Source organism: Patella vulgata, chromosome 7, assembly GCF_932274485.2.
Source record: "Patella vulgata chromosome 7, xgPatVulg1.2, whole genome shotgun sequence".
Classification (NCBI taxonomy): domain Eukaryota; kingdom Metazoa; phylum Mollusca; class Gastropoda; family Patellidae; genus Patella; species Patella vulgata.
The window spans coordinates 618,934-642,041 of record NC_065885.2 but is presented as its reverse complement, the minus strand read 5'-3'; the positions used below and the strand labels follow the sequence as shown (position 1 = coordinate 642,041).

The 23,108-nt window shown below is 37.8% G+C and overlaps 1 protein-coding gene across 1 annotated transcript in view; it reads left to right on the top strand.

Moving 5' to 3' along the window:
• Nucleotides 1-11,742, top strand: part of LOC126827836 (uncharacterized PE-PGRS family protein PE_PGRS54) — a 35,319-nt gene extending 23,577 nt beyond the window's left edge. Inside the window, exons 2-3 of the mRNA XM_050557401.2 lie at nt 8,382-8,487; nt 9,911-11,742. Coding sequence (XP_050413358.1) covers nt 8,392-8,487; nt 9,911-11,593 — 1,779 coding nt within the window. The 5' untranslated portion in view covers nt 8,382-8,391 and the 3' untranslated portion in view covers nt 11,594-11,742. The remainder of the gene's footprint in view (nt 1-8,381; nt 8,488-9,910) is intronic.
• Nucleotides 11,743-23,108: the final 11,366 nt, after the last annotated feature.

Here is a 23,108-nt window from a genome sequence, read left to right as displayed (position 1 = left end):
AAATACATTTAGATCGTACGAAATGAAATGAATTTAGATGTGGTCTAACATCCTACGCTTTAATGATGGCGGACATGTCAGGACAGCGAGAGAGAGAGAGAGAGAGAGAGAGAGAGAGAAAGCGAGAGAGAGAGAGAGAGAGAGAGATGAGGGTTTAACGTCCGGTGAAAACGCAGGGGATTGGACAGGCGACCCTACTACTTGTCACGTACAGACGGAGAATCGGAACCCCGCCAGTTGACTCAATGACAGACCTTATGATACCGCGCGCACTTGCTAACCATTCGGCCATCCAATCCTCCGGTCAGGGAATGGAGGTCTACGCCTGAATTTTCATCTAATTCCGACTGCCAAGGGTTATTATAGTATTTATTGAATTCCAACTGGGAAGAATTCTCTTACCTGCGTACCCAAGTGTACATGACAGAACTCTAGTTTTTCGTACTACACGAATGACTAGCACATTTGATGCCGTATTCCCGCCTGCAATAGACCAGTTCAGTCCATAAGCCGCAATATATTAAATACAGCTAGATATGAATAAATTGACACCAAATCTAGTTAGCCACGTGAACTACTTTGGATATTTGAAACAAAAAGGTTTATGAGGTGATTATTGGCCGATACATTGGGTTTTAATTCTGATGATCGTGATCGTCAACAATCAAAGATAATTTAATCCCATGGAAAAAAATCCAAAAGGTTTAGAGTCGATACGCTAGTTATACGTCAGTGATTATTGACATAAACTCGGTGATTGTTATTAGTATTATAAATAGAGACAGGAGAAACATCCCTCAGTGATAAACAGTAAGTGTATTCTATAGAACTGTGTCCTGTGTATTCCATTTCAATTACTAAATGCCATTGAAACAATTTGTTAAATAAATAAATGTTTTGCTCTCTAATGTCTGAAAATCAGAACAGATCAGTGACCCGATTACTGTTACTACTTCCGGTGTTTATAGGCGCTACAAAATATTTGTCCGTTTACTAATAGCTGGTTCATTGCTTCCCGGAAACAGAACTATACACGACTCGAATAAACCGTAAGCCAGCTATAGTACTGATCTACTGTATCTACCCTTCTAGATTATACAGAATTAAATAGATCACGTTGGTGACAGATCAGTTAAAATAACTAAGAGAACAGGTTAAGCTTCAGGACAATCGGGGGAATCTATTCGGTCTTGTTATCTATTATGTATATACCAACGGCTTTGCTTCTCTTCTCTGCGTAAGAAATGAAATAAACTGAAATGGGGTTTAACGCCCTACTTTACTGTACCAAACACGCAGTGTGCTTTACACCCTAATGTCACGAGTTATTCTACGCACACGCCAACGAGGACACGAATGAACCTTGGTTTGCACAACTGACAAGGAGAAACAGGCCCCTAGTTCTTAAAGCATTCTCAGACTTAAGTTACGAATTAACTCAAAATTGTTCGCCTTATTTAAAAAAAAACCCACCAATATTGCACCTTATAAAAGTTTTAATGTATTAAATACATCATTAAGAAACTATGTGTAATTTTTTTTTTGTTTCTGAATCAAGCATATTTCTCATAAACAGTGATGGAAGATGAGTTATCCCCCCCCCCCCACACACACACACAAACACACACATACACACTCACACTTAAAGAAAACCACTTTTTATTTATTGGATGCGCTTAATAGACTCTACCAACTTGATCGCTCAAGTTATTTATGAATGAAGATCCGATTGTCAATCACGTGTTAATTTCATTTAGATTTCTTTCCCTTGATTAGTTCACCTTCTTGTGTCAATCATTGTACTTCATGTCATCATCAAGCCGCCATCTTGTCAACATTCAATCGCCATCTTTATTCATCAAACCGCCATATCCAGTTCAATTATCGGACACTCAATTGTTTGTTTTTGTTGATCGTAAACTTCTAAACGACAAACCAACACAGTGTAACCTTGATCTATCAATCTGAGCGGAGTTTAAAATGTAATAATGCATGATGACTTTAACATCCGTGATTTGTGCAATGTAATAAGGCAATAGAAATTCAATCGGCAAATAATGCCTAGTTTCCGGCTCTCGTAAACACATGTCAAGGCAACTTTATCGACATTACATTCTTCGCAAAAAAATAAATCGATGAACAGATCCTGGTTTAAATCAAATTTTGTGATGACCGTTAACAAACGGGTAAAAGATATTTCATTTTGGTGAGAATATCCAAAAGTATGATCTTATCGATACAGTCTATTTCCTTAAAAAACATGACCTTTCATGAATCCTGTAACTATAACAAGAACAATGAAACTAACTTAAAATGAAAATTAAATAGGGTTTAACGCACTAACCCGGCTAATGAAGACGGGTATATGACATGCGCCATGGGGGAAAGTTTGGCCGAACAACGGCGCTGGGGCCTATCTTAATGGAATACGAACTTAATTAATTTTTTTGTCCGATCTGAACGACTACACACGGTTCCCTGCTCAGCCCTCCGCACTGCACCCCTGACAAGAGGAATCCACGCTGAAATAGCCCGAGATACGTTCTCGGCGAACACCATGACCGAACCCTGGAATCCTTGGTTAGTGAACAAGAGCCTTACTCGGCCGCGACGGTTAACATTTGTCTGATTAAAATACAGATCTATATTTCGTTTCGTTTTTTTTATATTTTCGATGGCCTACACTACAAGTGTAGTAAAGACAAGTAAAACGAAATTTTGAACTATAAAAACAAAACGAAATAAGATCTGTGTTTTAACCAGATTGCATTTCAACTTAAAGATATAATTATTATGGAAGATTAGACAAAGATTAACAATAGTTAAAAATAAATAATGAAAATTTCAGTCAAATTATTTTACTCTGGGACGAGAAAACCTCATTTTAAAAACACTGTAGTCTTATGATCTTTTCATGTTAAATAAATGTGTAGTTTTTTTTAGCATTTAAGGCCTAAAGAAAGACCTGCAATAGGCAGATTTAGCTCTTGCATAATGTTTGTCTAGATGATGAAATTTAGGGAATGTCATTTGACATTTGCAGACGTATCGATGTTAGCAGGGTTTTTTTTAAACACGGATCAGGTCTGAAGTAGTCCAAATCAATATCATGTTCTCATCATATGTTTGATTAACTTGATCTTCACGTAAATATGACCTTTGACCTCAAACAGACCATGGAATGACAGACGTCGTTACCAAACTAATTCAAACAAATACTAGTACAACTTGTGTTTGATTTCGTAATCAACTCCGGGCCGTGGTAGTAGGACACTGGACACCCGGCTTCAATCGCTGGGTTTCGAAACCGGAAGTGCGCATTGAGAGAAATGAGGTTTACCTTACACTCGATGCCAACTAGGTTTTTCAGGAATAACATAGTTTAATTTTATTTCAATAATTCGATTACGCGTAGGCGTCCTTAGCAGTGGGAGGAAACCAGAGGACCTGGGGAAACCCACGAGGTTGGACAGGCGGCCCCACTCCTTGTCACAAGCAACTGGGGAATCGAAAAAACGCCATTTGACTCAATAACAGAAAATTATACAATGACCAGTTTGAATATCTCAGGGGTAGCAACAATAGTATTGCAATGCGCAAATATTTGAGTGGTAAACATCATCAAATAAATAGTAATAAGTATTAATTTATGGCTTTAGTTATTAATTTTGCAATTTACTATTGTTTGTAATTAGTATAATGCACAATTAATAAGGCATGAGTTAATAAAGATATTAGAAACGTGACGGGAGAAATAGATATTAATAGAACATAAGAAGGGACTTGTCCGTCAGGGAAATAAAATCCAATAACGTGATCAAATAAGCTCTTTACTAAAACGTAATGAAATAAAGCGAGATAAAATGCCTAAAACGAACCAAAATAATAATCTGTCACACACTCATTTACAATATGTTTGTATTTTAGCCCTTCCTTATGTTAACGATGGACGGGCGATTCTGCTGTCACAGAGGCTAACGCTCTTAGTTTTCAATTTGCTGGACGTCCAAACATACACGTGTGATCCGGGCTCTTCTAAAAGCCAGATATTCGAACCGGGGCATTCTTGACGCACGGCCTATTGAAAACATTATTAACAACTAGAGTTTTTGCTGCTAAAAGAAGAACGGAATGGGGGCCCTAAGGTCTCGTCCTCGCAAAACCGTTATTAAGAAACACACATGGTACGTGTACCCTAACACCAGCGTCCCCTGTTACGGGTTCTTTTGTGTGTACGAAAATGTGTACACGATTCGAACGAACGCGGCTTGGCGTCATATTCTTCACGTGTAAACCTTAGCCTTCCGACTCTGAGACATTTTGGTCACGTGTCCAATGCTCTGACCACTCGACTAATACTACCTCATTGTTATAATCCTGTAGTCATTCAGTAATTATATATATTTATCTGTTTTCTGGCTTTAAGATATTAAACACGTTACAACATCATGAACGGCACGTGGATAAATTGGGTTAATACCTGGATATTGTCTTAGTTCGTTCATTAAATAATTATACTTCACTTAACTACAATTAACAATTTTAAAATGGGGTTTAACGCCCACTCGACACCAACTAGGTCATTTCGGGACTAACATATGGTTCAATTTTATTTCAATAATTCGCTTGCACGTAGGAGACTTTAGCAATGGGAGGAAACCGGAGGACTTGGAGAAAACCCACAATGTTGGACAGGCGATCCTACTCCTTGTCACGTACAACCGGGGAATTGAAACCACGCCAGTTGACTCAATGACAGACCTTATAATACAGCGCACACGTGCTAACCATTCGGCCATCCAACCCTCCATGTTTAAAATGGCCACCGTCTACAGATCCTAATTTACCTTTTTAATTTGCTTATAAACCTGATTAATAAATCTAGTTATATTTGATATTTTGTCCATTTGAGAATAGTAAATTAGTAATAACGCGTGAAGAGGGAATTGTAACGGATTGAATTATTATACACTTGACTAATAATTCATACTGCTAACTGGCTTAGATCGGATTTTATTCCCGCAACATTAAATCATGAATTTTGTAACGTGAAGACATTTCTATTAAATTTAATTTGTTGCCCAAATTAATTATAGTAAGGTGGAGTTAACTTACGGGTTATTAATTATAGTAAGGTGGGGGTTAACTTACGGGTTATTAATTATTGAATGTTTTGCCATTACAGTATATTAATTATAATATTTTACAGTATTTTTAATAACAAGATGAGTCTTCTATTATCTTTTATAATGATGAAACTTGGCTTAGTTCTCGATTAGGTCTAATTATATTTAGCTGACCGACATGTACGATATATCAGTACAAAATGGGCGCATAACATCTACTTCTGACAATGTGAATATCTCTGACCAGGTGGCGACTGCACCTATTTTTTTAATGGTGGAGATATAGTATACCGCGTATCCCCCAGTTCTTGTTTGACCGATGTTTCTCAAAACGCCGAATTCAGCGTGTCTGTTAAGACGATATAACACAAATTCTAAGTAAAACAACTTTAAACCCGACTACATACCACCACAGATGTATCAAGTGTTATGACGAAACAAATTGTAGCACGGATCTTAAAACCGAGAAAACAGAGTACACGTGTTGACTGTGTCGCTATGTGTATAATATCAATAAACATCACCAATACACGACAACAATATATGACATCGAATAGCAGCATAGATCTTCATTATGGCAAATATTGAACAAGTCCTCAGTATTTCTAACTCCAGCGATAGGCCTATTGGCAGTGTATGAAGGATGTAATTAAGGCACCGTGAAGGCATGCGTAAGATATCACTACACTGATGAATGGTAAAGATATTGACATTGTATTACATGCCTTGTTTACCCTCATTATTCTGATATCTATTACTATCTATTTTTAAACGCGATCATTATAGACGAACCGTAAGATAATAAGACGTCCAAACAATTTGATTAGATCGACATCACCATTATCTGGAAACACCAGTCGGTGAAGGCAGCTGTTAAAAACATGTTTATTGTGTAAGTGCTACGCTACCTTGCCCATCATCACCCCCCCCCCCCTGTGTTTTGTCTGTAGGAGAGCGCACAGATGACATAAAATCCCCGTCGCCCTGTTTTGTCTGTAGGCGCACGCACAGATAACATAAAATGGCTAATCCAATCAACCCTTATCTGAGCGTCCGCAACTTAACCAACCATCCCTGGCCAAGGAATTCTCCACTCCTTTTGTTGTGTCAGTCAGGGGAACGCACAGATGGTATAAAATAAAAACAACTGAAAATCGAAGATGTATATAATTGTTATCTTGTAATAAGAAACGACAGAAATGCTTGAGGCTAAAATAACAAACACACTTTTAGAAGTACAAAACAAAAAAAAAAACAGATAGCAAATAAACCTCCACGGGGGGCTATTATTGTATATATGTCAAATTATACCTTGGACCACATTCTTAAGTGATAAACAGAAAATAATTAATTAAGCACCTGAACATGTCTTGTCTGAATAGCAATTAGTTTGTAGACCTTGTATGTCACTTAATGTGAGCTTGACGATTTTTCATATCTTAAAATCATTTCTTGTTCTTTTTGTTTAAAACAAAAAAAAACTCTTAACAGACAAAAATAATATATAAGCGATATTTCGTCGAGTAAATAATGCAAATTAAATAACCACACAAGACGTGGCAATATTTTTCTGATCTGTTTCAAATGGGAAAGTCATCAGTTAGCAGAAACCTGTCTCGTTGTTTCTGCATTCTAGTGGTCTTTTCTTTCTCATTATAATTTATGAAGCATAGGCATTAATGTCAGCTCGACACAACCTATGGTATCTCGGGAAAACGTTATTTATAAGATACAACATAAATTGATCTAGGGTGTTCAAGTAAAAATAAATGAATTGTTTTGTTTTTTTCACTGATTTACAAAGCCACTTTTACGTTTAGGTGAAAATGAATGGGGTGTCGCAAAACCTCATTTTGAGGTACACAGAGCCACTTGTTCATATTGCATATAGTGAGTATCGCGACATTTTAATAGCAGCGAGTAATAACACCTCTTCTCTTAACTAATTATATGAAAATTAAAAATGTTCAGGAAGGAAACAGTATTATTCGTTTAGAGATTTCATACACATTCTCCATTATTCCAAAATGTATTGTAATTTCAATCTATTCCGTTAGCTTTAAAAAATATAGGTTGTTATTCTTTTCGTGGAATTAATATTAGATAGGTAGTATATGGGATTAGTTTACTCGAATGTTGATTATAGTAGTCTAGAATTGGACTGTCATTAAGCTATTAGAACCGAATAAGCCCCAAGAACAACATATTATTACTACACTATCCCGGAGCCGCTGAAACGTAGTGGGCCATGTCGTCAAACCAAACGGCATCTTTAAAATTTAAGCCATTTGTTCATTTGATTAAAACACAGATTCTACTTAGTTTCGTTTTACTTGCCTTCACTACACTTAGGGTCTGGACGAGTTGTTATATAACCTGCGTTCTGGTTGATGTGAGGGATTAGCCAATAAAATTGTCTGTTGTGGCGAGTTCTTGGCGTGTAGTGTATGGAACTTTGGGTAGATATTCGCAACGAAGACAAAGCAAAAGAGGTATTTCGAAATATACACTTGAAACATCAACGCTGATTGGTTAACCAAATTCTGACGTCATAGGGCCAAACGCCGCTCGTATGACCCCTGACGCGACCTCCAACTACAGATGATCAGATCTTCATGTAGTGGAGGCCATCGAAAGTATATTAAAAAAAACGAAGAGAAATATAGATATGTATTTTAATGAGATTGTTCATTTCGCAAATATTAACGGGTGATAAGCGCTTAAATAACAACCCCTGGGTTAAATTAGATTGTACTTGGATTATAAAAATATATCAGGACGAACCCATTATACCATATCCTGTCTTCATTAGCCCGGTTGGTGTAGAATTGTTGGAGGTTGAAACTCATTTTATTTCCATTCATGACAAAACCATTCAAAATACAATCGTGAATGCTTATAAAGAACTATAGAAATATGAACATTACTTTGCATACATGTCGCCACTAATGCATCTTCAATAGAACTCTTGATCTCGCCTTTAACTCAATACATCTTATCAAGTTAGATGCTGTAAAACGCGCTGTTGTTGCTTCATGAAATGCTAGTAATGCTAGCAATTAAAGAATCCGCCCTAACTTCAGATGCATATCTTGCCTAAGAAACGCCCCATTTCTTTAATTAGTGGACGTCCTATATTTTCTGTCGGAATGTATATGGAAGTCTATGGAACAACTTAAGGGAAACAGTTAATCTATTAACAAATTTAAATTTAATTGTTGCATTTTAAATTAATATATCGCTTTTCTTTTTCAGTACTGCTAGAATGAATTTACTAAGCAGTTCAAGATTTGGATTTCTACTTGTGTTGTTATCCAGTCCATATTTGGTATCATCGGAAACCGATAAAGTCACACCCCAGGTAAGATATTAACACAATAAACACAGACCATCTCCCAAAGATCCCAGTTCTTGCCCGATTTTAATGAAACTCAAAATATTTTCTTTATATCCCAGTCGCCGAATCCCTCGATATTCGCGCATTACAAACCATTACTTCCTGGATTATCGCTTTGTTTTTTTTTTACTTGCCCTCGCTCCATCGTTTGCAAAATGTATGCGTACTTCATTTTGTATGCAGCATAGTAAATATTAAATGAACTCTGAGTCGGTTTAAAGTAAGTTTTAACCGTGGGGTAAACTTCTTCCATCACTTCTCGAAAGAGCACAGAATCAACCCAAATCAGCTATTTATGTTTCGACATAAATCAAAGAGACCTTGCCCCTGTAAATCAGAGTATACGTAGAAACGATATATAGGGCTTTGAGACGGGAAATCCCCTAGTGAACAGCTTTTGTTATTACAATCCTCTGGATATAATCTCGTTCCATCGATTTTATAATCGTTTTAACACAGATGCGTTAGTTCAGTCTGCTATTAATCATCTTGAAATCTCCTGATTCCACCATTTATCATATATTACAAGATACATAGAGTGGTTTTAGACACTGTACACTATATAACAAGAAACACCTTAACAAGTGCGAGATTACCACAAGTCGATAGATCAAAGTCCGACCTAAATTGACTCTAATCCGAGGAAAACTTTGTAGGTATACATGCACAGGAACTTATCGGCCCCATACTAAAGAATGGAGGCCAGACGACCCACACGAAATCTGATCCGTCTCACAGGACGAATTCCTGACTGCGTAAATATAAGATACACGTATGCGACCTATCATTCTTGAATTCAACACTGGGTTATACTATAACTAAAAAAACTAGCACTTAGTCGATCACAAAGTGCATCCAAATGTCCATTGTATGAAAATACGACTTAACCGTCGACCTACATTCCAACAGTAAATGGAACTGAACGGGCATTATCATCTCAATGACAACTTAGGCCGGTTCTTTTGAGACCTACATACGTGTGGGTGGGGGGGGCGAATGGTTAGTGCGCGTGCGTTGTATCATAAGGTCTGTCATTGAGTCATCTGGCGTGGTTTCGACTTCGAGGTTGTACATGACAAGGAGTATAGGGTCGCCTGTCCAACCCCGTGGGTTTTCTCCGGGTCCTTCGACTGCTAAAGACGCCTACGCAGAAGCGAATTATTGAAATAAAATTGAACCATGTATTAGTCCCGAAATGACCTAGTTTGTGGCGAGTGGATGGTAAACCCTCTCTATAAATCTATAAACTAGACTAGCAAGGCTGAAGGGACTTCCAACTGCCTTCTAGTGATGATAGATGTTCTTAAAGGAATTTGCGTCATGTTTCTTACAATGAAAACAAAAGATTGTGGTTTAAAGTTTATTTGAAATTCCTTTCTCTTTTCAGAACGAAAGTAAATCAGTAGCATCAGAAAAGGAAAATCTTGATGGAATAAATAGTTTGAAAACTGATCAAAGCAAGATGAGTAAACGTCGTTTAGACTCAATAGACGGCACTAGCGGTATGGGCGGTTTTGGAAAACGCCGTATGGATTCAATCGACAGTGTTAGTGGCATGGGTGGTTTTGGAAAACGACGGTTGGACTCCATCGATAGTGTTAGTGGCATGGGTTCTTTCGGAAAGCGTCGCATGGACTCCATCGACAGTGTTAGTGGCATGGGTGGTTTTGGAAAGCGACATTTAGACTCAATCGACGGCACTAGCGGTATGGGCGGCTTTGGAAAGCGACGAATGGATTCAATCGACAGTGTTAGTGGAATGGGCGGTTTTGGAAAACGTCGTTTAGATTCCATAGATGGCACTAGTGGAATGGGTGGTTTTGGGAAACGTAGAATGGATTCGATTGATAGCGTTAGTGGCATGGGTGGTTTTGGAAAGCGTCATCTAGACTCAATCGACGGCACGAGCGGCATGGGCGGCTTTGGAAAACGACGAATGGATTCAATCGACAGTGTTAGTGGCATGGGCGGTTTTGGAAAGCGTCGTTTAGATTCCATAGATGGCGCTAGTGGAATGGGTGGTTTTGGGAAACGTAGAATGGATTCGATCGATAGCGTTAGCGGTATGGGCGGTTTTGGAAAGCGTCGCTTAGATTCCATAGACGGCACTAGCGGTATGGGCGGTTTTGGAAAACGTCGAATGGATTCGATCGATAGTGTGAGTGGTATGGGAGGTTTTGGAAAGCGCCAATTCGACTCGATTGGAACATACAGTGGATTAGCTAGACTTGGCAAACGTTCGCATTTCCGACTTAAGCGTTCGGTAGATTCTATAGATTCGTTAATGGGAAAAGAGTTTAATTTTGATGGTCCAGAAGAAGATGATATGGAAGAAGTAGGTAAACGTCGACTGGATTCAATTGATAGTCTGAGTGACATGGGCGGTTTCGGAAAGCGGCATCTTGATTCAATCGATGGCCTGAGTGGTATGGGTGGTTTTGGAAAACGTAGTCTGGATTCTATTGACAGTGTTAGTGGCATGGGCGGATTCGGCAAACGTCATCTGGACTCTATAGACGGCTTTAGTGGCATGGGAGGATTTGGAAAACGTAGTTTGGATTCAATCGATGGCCTGAGTGGCATGGGCGGTTTTGGAAAACGTAGATTGGATTCTATCGACAGTGTTAGTGGCATGGGCGGTTTTGGGAAACGTAGATTGGATTCTATTGACAGTGTTAGTGGTATGGGCGGCTTCGGAAAACGTAGATTAGATTCAATCGATGGTTTCAGTGGTATGGGCGGTTTTGGAAAACGTAGTATGGATTCCATAGCAGGGTACAGTAATATGGGTGGCTTCGGTAAAAGATCGAGTCGTGCTAAGAGGACATTTGACCCAATATCCAGTTTTAGCGGCATGGGTGGATTTGGAAAACGCCTTGACTCTTACTACCCGGGTTATTTCAAATTAGACCATTCGGATTTATCCGAGCACCGAATCTTACAGATTCTTCAACTTATGCTCAAGATGATGTCCGCGAAACAAAAACGAATGCTACAAAGTAGTTTGGACCAAAAAGAAAAACGACAATTTGATTCAATCGGCCATGGAAGATTCAGTCGCATGGGATAAAACACATTTTAAGATATTTTTTAAAAAAAGACAGTTATTTATTTATATATGAAATGCCATTATATGAAAAGTAAATTTGTTTTAAAAATTCCTGCTTGTCTTGTTGATTGTATTTAAGTATATTTTACAATAAAATCTTCCACTGTTTTTATCTGGTCTGTTGATTTACATATTGACACAGCTGATGTTAGATTCTACCAATTAGTGAGGGCAGGGTTGTTGTCTATTGAAGTCATGGCATCGATCATGGTTCTGTGCGTGACAAGGGGTAGATCCACTTGCATAACCTCTTGTGGGTATTATCAGGGCACTCTAAATTCGAGTGAGGTGGGGAGGGGTGTCTAACAGTTACACTCTAGACCATTTGACACAAGTCAGCGGTCGATCCCTACGTGACAAGGGTTAGCATAGCCATGTGGGTTTTCGCTGGGCCGTGGGATTTCTGTCACTTCTATATACTGCTGCTATGATGAGTGGGCGACATTTGAAGTGGAGGCAGAAGGTGGCTTATAGTACCTCTCATCTATTTAAATCATGCGATATCACCTCGGTGGAAGCGGACGTAAAATACAACTAACTCACACACTCCCAGGTTTTACGTGATAAGAAGAAGGATCCTGTACCTTATAGCACCTATCCCAGTCTTCCGTCGATTTCTAAATATACCCGTGCGCAGGCGAATCGGTGAAATAGAAATTGATATTTAAGTTTGTGTTGATTTTTCAATAAAAGAAATGTCCCAGCGAGAGATTGTACGATTGTCTGATTTCGAGGAGACAAGTAATTCTCGTTACATGTACAATTATTATTAAATTTTAACATGTGACATATATACCCCATCCCATAAAAATACTATATAATAGATCCTGAGGGGGTAACCAAATACAAAACTCTGTTACACATTAGTAAATTTGTGTTTTAAATGGGATGTATTTGAACCATATATAACGCGGTTATATCAGGTTTTCCGCATGATTATATACGCACACTCAGTGAACTTAAATAACAACAGTGGGGGGTCGAGATACAAACAAGTACGAAAGTACTGAACGAACAGCTAAATCTATTTGTTACGGCCAGCTCAATATTTGTCAAGGTCGTTGAGATGTAAATAAGGTTAGGGGGGTTGGGATGGCCTAGTGGTCTAGAGTGTCACGCTTCGACCTCTAGCTGGCCGGTCACATCTAGCTTGCGGCTGTGGTTGTTGTTTTGATCATTGGTGTTAGCATATGTGGCATGGAGATAGGGGTGCCTTCTCAACCTCGTGGGTTTACTCCGGGTACTCCCGTTTCATCCCACAGGCAAAGACCCCTGCGCGTGCGTTAAGATCATTAAAATGAAAATAAGACAATTTGTCTGCGATATCACTTTCGGTGAAAGCGGATGTTAATAACTAAGTACAACAACATGATTGTTCGTGGGATTGTAGGTTAGGGGTTTCGCTAAGCAATGGGGCTAGGTCCAGGGTTAGGTTTAGTGCTAGCCTTGTTTACATCTCATGACCTGTGACGACAAATTGAGCTGGTCTTATCATTTAGTACTAACCATAAACGAACCAAGAAACCAGCATGCCGCCACAGCAGCCATTTTGTAATTGTGATGTCATATCAAAAATCGAAATCCTCCAATTGTCCAAAAAACAAGCATGCCCCGTTTTGTGTCCTTCACAATCCAATCGGCGGAGAATTAGTCGTTTTTAAGAACATCGCATCAAGAAGAACCGAGAGAAAGCAAACTATGTGGACTTTCTACAAGAGGTGGAGATATAGCAATAGCATCTGTAGCCTGTTAGCGGTGTAGTGTCAGTAATTCTGGAGGAGTAAACATACTTTTCCTTCCCCCCCCCCCCCGACACTTTTATAGCATTTGTATATTGTGAAGCAATCAGATTAAAATACAGATCTATATTTCATTTCGTTTCGTTTTTTATACTTTCGATGGCCTACACTACATGAAGATCTGACGAGTTAAAGCGATAGGTCACGTCAGGGGTCAAAAGACCGACTTTTGACCTATGACGTCAGACATTTGATTAACCAATCAGCATTGATGTTACTAGTGGATATTTGGAAATACCTCTTTTCCTTTGTCTTCGTTGCGAATATCTACCCAAAGTTCCATGCACTAGGTCACGTCAGGGGTCAAAAGATCGACTTTTGACCTATGACGTCAGACATTTGATTAACCAATCAGCATTGATGTTACTAGTGGATTACCCATAGTTCCGGACAAAAGGGGTCAAACACTCGATTCGACAGACCAGTTGATTGGCTGACCCCTCATTTCAAGCAGAACACGAGTTCAATAACAAGTCTTCCAGATCCAAGTGTAGTAAAGACAAGTAAAACGAAATTTTGAACTATAAAAACGAAACGAAATAGGATCTGTGTTTTAACCAGATTGATTGTGAAGTACCAGAATCTAAATATCAACCAAGACGACGGTGCTTACATATTTAAGCTCAGATGGTTAGTAGTTATACCCCAGTATATTAGATTTCAATAAATATGCCTCTAGCAAAGAAGTTATCATAAAGTGTACCAGCTCTAGAGCAGTTCAACTGAGAAATGTAACTCTTGTAAGTAATAGCGGGGTATAATATCAGGTATTTAGAAGAAGTAAACAAACAGCCAAATTTTCATTTTATATTCATAATGTTTACTGGTCAGTTAATATAGTTGGTACTTAGACCAAGTCATTAAGTAGATGTTTTAACACTTAACATGGCTGGCAATTAGAACATGTCATTAAGTAGGTGTTAAGAACTTGACTATTGAATGATAAACATCACTGTTGGTTGGGTTTGTCTATTCATCAGTAGACATGGCAAGGTTTGGGGGCGTTTGGAAAAGTAGACAATGAAATATTTATGAAACATTTTCTTTTTATTTCGTTAGAACAATAATAGTTTATCCTATCATCTTGTAAGATGTGGGTAAAATATACTCTACAAAATAATATGCTGTGGTATTTTTCACCACAAAAGTTCCACAAGATATTGAACTTAAAAAAAAATAAAACATTGTATCAAAAAAAGTTTTTTTTTTATCTAAGTCCAATATCTTGTGGAACTCTTGTGGTGAAAAGTTCCACACAAATACCCCCAAACCTTGCCATAGATGTTCATCAGTGATGTAGAAACATTAGAAGAGAAATCTTTTACATCCTTACAAACCTGACAACAAGGTGTTATGCCACTAAAACGTGACGAGTTAAGATCTACACATGTATCTGTTAGGAATAGTAATCGGTATTTGAAATAGTTACGCTTTCAGACTTGAAGATATAAACAGGTATTGGTTAGAAATAGTGATGGATATTTGAAATCGTCAAGAGGCATCCATATTAGCTAGTAACATATTTCTAATTAATGACTACTGTATTTTTTTTCTAACCAGCGGGGTTGGATGGCCGAATGGTTAACCCCTGTGTGCTGTATCATAAGGTCTGTCAACTGGCGTGGTTTCGATTCCCCGGTTGTACGTGACAAGGAGTAGAGTCGCCTGTCCAACCTTGTGGGTTTTCTCCGGGTCATCCGGTTTCATCCCACCGCAAAAGACTCCTACGTGCAAGCGAATTATTGAAATAAAATTGAATCATAAGTTAGTCACGAAATGACCTAGTTTGTGTCGAGTGGACGTTAAACTCCATTTCTCTCTCTCTGTTTTTAACAACTTTCTATGGATGGTCGGCGATATCACTTTGATGGAAGTGGACGTTAAATAAAGCTACTTCACACACACACACAAAATAATGCTGATTTGCATCATTTATTGACAAAAACTGTGACTAGTAAAAGGCATTGATTAATGTGTGAACAAGTTCTGGTGATCCTAGTCACAGCCGTATAATCTCAATAATATTGATACATTCAAACCAATGAAGACCAACATTATTTAACTAGCTGTATTACACATAGAAGAATTATCGCCAGTTTTGTAACAGTCGTTATAACCATAAAATTTTTAAATTCATCCATACATACAAACAAAATCACATCTTAACATAATTCCTATTGGCTATTGTTGGGTTATTTTGAAATAATTTGTTCAATCGTTTATGCTAGGTTCCCACTATCACGATTCGTGCTACGATTGAAATCGTGGTTTTAATCATGAAGTAATCGTAATGATCCTATCGAAACGTATCTTAACGTATCTTCAGATCGTGGACTCAATAAGGACAATCCTATAATAACTATCGTAACGCTTTGTATGACAGGGAACCCTGGCATTAATTTCCTATGGCGAACCCACAAGCAAATAAATATCCTCTTAAAGACATAAAGATAAACATGGTCAATTGCAAGGTGGTGTTTACTATTTCACCATATATTCATAAAACGTCATTCCAGAATAGCCATATTTGCCCAAGTGTATGAGACGGCATCTATAAATTGTGTGTTATATATTGTCATTATCGCTTGTGTAACACGGTGTCTAGCTCTATAACGATGTTATATCATATGATTTGAAATGAATGCACACATTAAATCGAATCAGTCTCAACTATCTCCAGGAAGTGAGGTATATTTATCATGCATTGCAAAATGTTCGCCTGGGGGTCATCTCGTGCCATCGATTGTTTTCAGTCGACAGTGACTTGTTTTAAAGGGACATAGATATTTGGTACCAATGCTACAAAAATCATTACGCGTTTTCATGGGCCTTGGAGTTTTCACGTGGCTAACTAATTGTATTTTTCTTTTGTATTATGTTAAACATAATTTATTACACGACAAAATGTCACAGTTTATAATGCCCACGTACAAACAAGTCACAATACTAAAACATGCATTATGCAAGAGCAAAATCTGCTTATTACAAGTCTTTCTTTAGGCCTGAAATGTTATCTAAATTATCAATTAGACATCCAGACCATAATAAACTCTCGATGTCAAGGCTAGCCTTCGATGTAGGCTGGATTAGATTCCTATATGCCGCTAACGGCCAAAGATAATTAAATCAGAAAAAGTGGATAATCGAGACTATGCTATTTATATTAATGATTTTAGTAATGATAACCGAGACTATGCAAAAAATTCACCGGCTTCTTTCTCGGCTCATAGTGGATCAATTTGACTGAAATCTTCAGCAAATTACCTTTACACTATCTAGTTTTTAACTATTATAGCGAGAACTGCCACCTCTTTATCGTATCTCCCATAATATATCTTTAATGAGAGAGAAATTAGGTTTAACGTCAACTCGACACAAACTAGGTCATTACGGGACTAACATATGGTTTAATTTTATGGCGACCCTACGCTTTGTCACTTACAACAAGAGAATCAAAACCACACCAGTTGACTCAATAATTTCAATAATTCGCTTACGCGTAGGGGTCTTTAGCAGTGGGGGGAAACCGGAGGACCCGGAGAAAACCCACGAGGTTGGGCGACCCTACTCTCTATCACGTACAACCGGGGATTCGAAACCACGCCAGTTGACTCAATAAGAGGCCTTATGATACAGCGCAATCGTGCTAACCATTCGGCCATCCAACCCCACCCCCAGTACATAATGCCTACGCGCCAACATATCAGAATACATAATGACCACGCGCCAACACGTCATAGTACATAATGACCATGTACCAACATGGCATAGTATATAATGACCAAGCACCAAAATGTCATAGTACATAATGCCCGCTGAGAAAATGTCATAATACATAATGCCCAAGCACCAAAATGTCATAGAAAATGAAATGAAATGAGGTTTAACGTCCTACTGTTCTGCTCCTGAACTGGGCTAATGAAGACGAGCATACGCCATACAGTGTGCTATGTGGGCAATTTTGCCTGGGCAGCAGCGCTACGGCCTACTCTTGTATCGAATTCCAACTGCCAAAGGATCTTTTACGTGCACGCCAATATGTACACGAAACCTCGGTTTTTGTGCCATCCGAACGACTAGACAGCTGTCCTTGTCAGGCCCTCCGTCCTGCATCAATGTCATAGTACATAATGCCCACTGAGAAAGTGTCGCGGTATATTAAGCCCGTGGAGCCACACTAGGTCTATAAGTAGTGCTGGTTGGTTATCCAACCTCAACATTTTCCGGGGTGGTCTCCCTTGTCGGTGATGCAGGAGGTTTAGTCGTTTAGATGGTACGTAAAACAGCGGTCACGATCAAACAATCAAGAGGAGGATCATTTGCTTAATAAAGATGAGAGTATCCACGTCGAAACGTCGCTTAGTTTTAAACTCAGTAATTGTGTATCCATAAAATTGTACCTTGTGTTAATCAAGAGACAATTACGACACCACAATAAATCTAAACGTAACCGTAACCCGTGGATTAGTTACCCTCACCTTCCCGACCTCCTTCCCAACATTTTTACCTACAAATCATAGTACTCTATTTTAATATATTGTGATAAATATACATGGTCGATAAATGAATTTATATTCCAGTTCTTGTAATCTTAAAGACATTGTTAATCATTTTACAGACAATATTTAATATCAGAAATCTTAATCTACATTAATAGTTACTCAGATACATTATTTAACTTTTAATTTGGATTACAAAAACATAATCAGAATAATAATGGAAGATAATCCCCCCTGACTTGGACTCAATCGGATTAGATGAAGATTATGGGTGGCACGAGCATATTTTGAACGTGACACGTGTATATTACGTGATTATTTGATATTTGATTTAACTTGAAACCAAAATATTAGGTTATTGGAGTTTTGTAACTAAATTAACTGGTGCGACCCCCCCCCCCCCCCGCATCCCTTTACTATTGTTCGATTTACATCTGCCAAAGAGGCGTCCAGGTGTCAAAGCATGTAATAGGACATACACATTGCAATGTCTCGCTTGATAATTGCATACTGTTTAAACGACATTTAGTAAACGAACACGTTAAAATAAACACAATGCATATGGTTTAATTGTTATATTCAAAGGATCACTGTTCTACCAATTTAATGGTTTCACTAATGTTTTGATTGTACATATATATTTCGTTCGTTCTGGCTGTATCCGTTCATTGTAAATTTTTCATTTTTTTAATGTATATAACATGTAATTATCTGCAATATTGTGCTTGATAACGACAAGGGAATCATTGTTCACACGTAGCATTAATAGAAATACAGTAATTAAATATACGTAACTTCCTGTAAGTTAAGGGTAAGTGGTATTCAAAGGCAGAGTTAAGCATCGAATTTCTCCTTAAAGTTAAGCTGCCTTAACTTATAAGCGTTTAGTCTTTTAGTGCTATTCAAAGGCCAGTTTAAGTGAGAAAGATCCACTTAACTTTAAGTGACCTTTGGGAGGTACATGTACCTTAAAGTTAAGTGAGATTAAAATGACTTCTTTTAACCGGAGTACACAATGTAGTAGCAGGCTCGTAATAGCGATTTTAAAAGTTAGGGAATTGAGATTGAAACAAAGTCCATGTCGCCGAGCGTAGCTGGTATCAAACGTTTTTTTTTTCATCATCAGCTTTGATTTTGTAGAATGTATAAAGTTACTACCACCGAAATGGCCAATGTTTTTCCCGATCATCTGTTATGTTCGTTTTGCTTAATCAATCATGTTTGCCACGACTGTCATATAATAAAGTTTGATGCGTTAAATTTGAAATTCCATTGTAGATTCCAGTTAATATTAAATACGGCCGCAGGAAGCAAGCCATGGTTTATGTCTTACAATTCATTCCCATATACATATTGGAAGTTTTGATTGCTACATGTTCTTGTCTTCGTTTGTATAAATTTACAAATATATGATGATGACTGCTGACTGAAGCGTGCCACCAATGATTTACAATTAATTGCGTTTTAATAATAATAATCTATTTATAAAGCGCTGAATATCCAACAAACTGGTACACGCAATGTACCATGTACCGTCATGGTCAGGCATTTTGGGATTCTAAAGTTTAGGAACAGGCACAATTTCTATGAATTTCGCAAATGGTAGATTGATAAACAACACCGAATGATTTGTTCAGTTTGACTTTAAAGCCAATAGCCCTGCGTGTTGCTTATAAGTTATTTACAGTATCCATCATTATACTACCACTATTCGATAATTGCTATTGAAATCTGTTGTTTTTGAAAAAAACATCTATACGAAAACAGCTGTCCCGGTAACGGATGGATACACTCATAATTTATCATAAATTATAGTCGTACTATTTTGGTGCGTTATAATATAACAAATATTTTCCTAGTAATGACAACTAAGATTTTAATAGAGTATAGTGGTGCTCTTAAGGAGACATAACTTGCATGCGACGTGAGTAATTCGTGATTTTTGGCAGTTGAGGTTATTCCATAAGTTAAAAATTCATACTTTGTGGCTAATGTTGGTATTCCATATTTTAAGTCTGCAGTTAAGTTTTCACATAGCCAAGTATATGTAAAATAGAGCCTTTGAATGCCGATTTAAGGTTAGACACTTGGTTAAGTGGAAAAAATTAAGTATTTTTACTTAACTTTAAGAATACCTTTAAATACGGACCCTGTTGTGTTTTTGATAATTGTACCCATGTATAGCTGTTTCCTGTGTACCTAGTACTCCTGTAGTCAAATAGTCGATCCACAAGCTTTCTGTACGTTTCTCAATAAATAAATTGAAGTATTTAGTCGCGGTTGTCACACATACGTTTTGTATATAAAGTATGTATGACCTTGTTTAGTAACTGATTGGTTTTTTTCGCTAACCATTCGTAATTTGACACTGGAAATCTCCAATGCGGCAAGGCCTGAGCCCCGAGTTGTTGATGTTGCAACGATAATTGAAGCAAAACTTTAGGATAGGATAAGAACTGGGGTTTTGATCTCAGATAAACGACTTGGTGTAACTGTTAGAATATCACAGAAAGATGAGACTTTGGAGTTTAATGTCCGACTTTTCTGCTCCGACTGGACTAATCAAGACGGAAATTTTGCCCGGGCAACGACACTATGGCCTACTCTTAAATCGAATTCCAACTGCCAAGGGATCTTTTACGTGCATGTCAATGTGTACACGGGAACTCGATTTTTCGTCCCATCCGAATGACAGCTGTCATTGACAGGGCCTCCGTCCTGCACCACTGACAAGGGGAATCCCCAAATGCATAAAAAAACCCAGAATTGTTGGACACGCTAAATAATAGGCGGTATCGCCGGCTGCTATACATGTTTGCAATAACTAGCGATATCAGAAACCGTTATATATGCAATCAGAGTGTAAACTCATCGAGCGACAATAACCAGTGACCGACCGATAGTGTTGGACCCTTTAATGATACATTATTGATTATTAGTGATGGACGATGGTTTATTTAAACTTATTAATGGATATTATTCTAGTCGCTAGTCAATAGATAATCAAATTACTTCCAGTACATTATAGTTATAATAACATCCAACATGGCCCACCGATATTACAGCTATGTAACTGGATTCAGACCACAATTCATGTCACCTTCTAACCTCACTGTCCCGACTTGTTTACCTACAGAAATTAAATGGCGTTTAACGTCCTAATTTTCTGCTTAAATTGGACTAATAAAGATGGACATACTCAGTGAGCTATGAGAGACATTTTGCCCAGGCAGCGATACTACGTCCTAATCTTATAAAGACTATAAATGTGCCACCAAATCCCTGTAGAATTTTCACGTTGGGGTTTCCATACCATCCGTGTTTACCTGTTATCATCCTGCCTCAAAATCAGATTACCCCAAATTACCCCAAAAATTGTCGAAACATATAGAGCAAAATTTGAAATTCTGTTATAAATATTTTTAAAAGGGTATGAAACAGAAGAAAGGTCAGGATTATTCTGGTTTCTATATCCATACAAATTATTTTGTTGTTTTCGGGCGGTTCTTACAACCGTGTAGGTTAGGTTGATGTTGTTATACGATTAAACAATCTGAATAAAATACAGATCTATATTTCGTTTCGTTTTTTATACTTTCGATGGCCTACACTACAAAGACAAATAAAACGAAATTTTGAACTATAAAAACGAAACGAAATATGATCTGTGTTTTATTCAGATTGACGATTAAATGTTGTCTACACTGTAAGATTTAACTACTGCCGAATAATTGACCCCTGGTTATCTGGTCGTGGCAAGGCAAATCAATGGGGTTTACTTTTTAAAAATCTACCCATCAATCGAGTGTGTAATATATACTGTTTATTCTTAAAATAATCTGAGCGAGATTTTGCTGTGAAACTATTGGTAAAATGGCTAGCAATTATATGTCATGGTTACTCAGTAAGTATAGCTCAGTCTCACTGTGGGATTCGGGGTTCGTCCCGGTGTTTACCGAGACAGTTCAGCCTGGATTCCCCTTGTCAGTGGTTCAAAACGGGAGTAAGGGAATTCAAAGTGTCTAGATCAAAAGATCGAGGTCCACCCGCATGTCGGAAATCGAAGAAAAGGTATGGCGGAAAGACCGCTGAGCGGCCAAATTTCCCTCAAAGCATATTCCATGAGAGTTGTCCGACTTCATTAGCGCGATTGGTGCGACAATCAGTGACATTTAAACGGATTAAAATATAACTGCTTGCATTATCAGGCCGGGCTGGGTTCCACGGCGCACGGGTCTATCTAATGGCGGTGAACTTGGGCCTATAATCGCCGTTGAGGCCCTTATAGGCGCCGCTTTGGACAGATGCGAATGCGATAAAGTCAATGGAACATATGTCGCCGTCTTCGTTGGTCCAAGGAGTTCTGTCGCCCGCGTTCGTAATCAGTAATCGTACAAGAGCGACGCTGGTGTTGATGGTTCGCCAAGAGTGGCGCCGGTGTTTCCATTGGCCTCGTATCTGATCACTGGGTCCTTGGCCGAAATTGGATTTGTAAATAATAACGCTATAAATTGACCAATTTATTGATATGGGGTTTAATATTTATTAAATAACGTCTAATCTCCTATTCAAAATATACAAGAGAGTTACATGTAGTGAATATTGGGAGATGATCGAGGAAGAAATGTCTTCACCAAGTCAAAACAAAATGGCGTTTGAAATATCCTGTCCCTAATGTGGCTTACTAGTCAAAATAATGTAAGAAGCTTTATTTTAAAACCTTCAAGTGGCGCAAATGTTTAACCACTGACACCAATAATTAATTGTCTATTATTATACTTAAAATGGTAGACAAAACAGCTCTTTATTCAGTGTTCTTAATTCTTAATTCATAGTCTTTATTTCTTATTTCTTCATTTGTTGCCGTATTTGTCGACAATATTTGTATCTTAAAATCAATATTTGTTTTACAAATCAGACATTTGTTATATCAGATTTGCTATTTGTATTTTTGTTTAATTTAATTTGGGGAAATGTTTTGCAAGATTTTTATTTGGAAATTTGTTGTTCAAGATTTGTTTTTCGCTGTATGTTGTATCTGATGAAATGTAAATGTTGGCTATTTTTTTGATTTTCTAAAATAAATTTTATCTTTATACCAAATACAGTTAAATTAAACAATTTGTAAAACAAATATTGATTTTAATATACAAATGTGAATTCTAGTGTACAAATGTC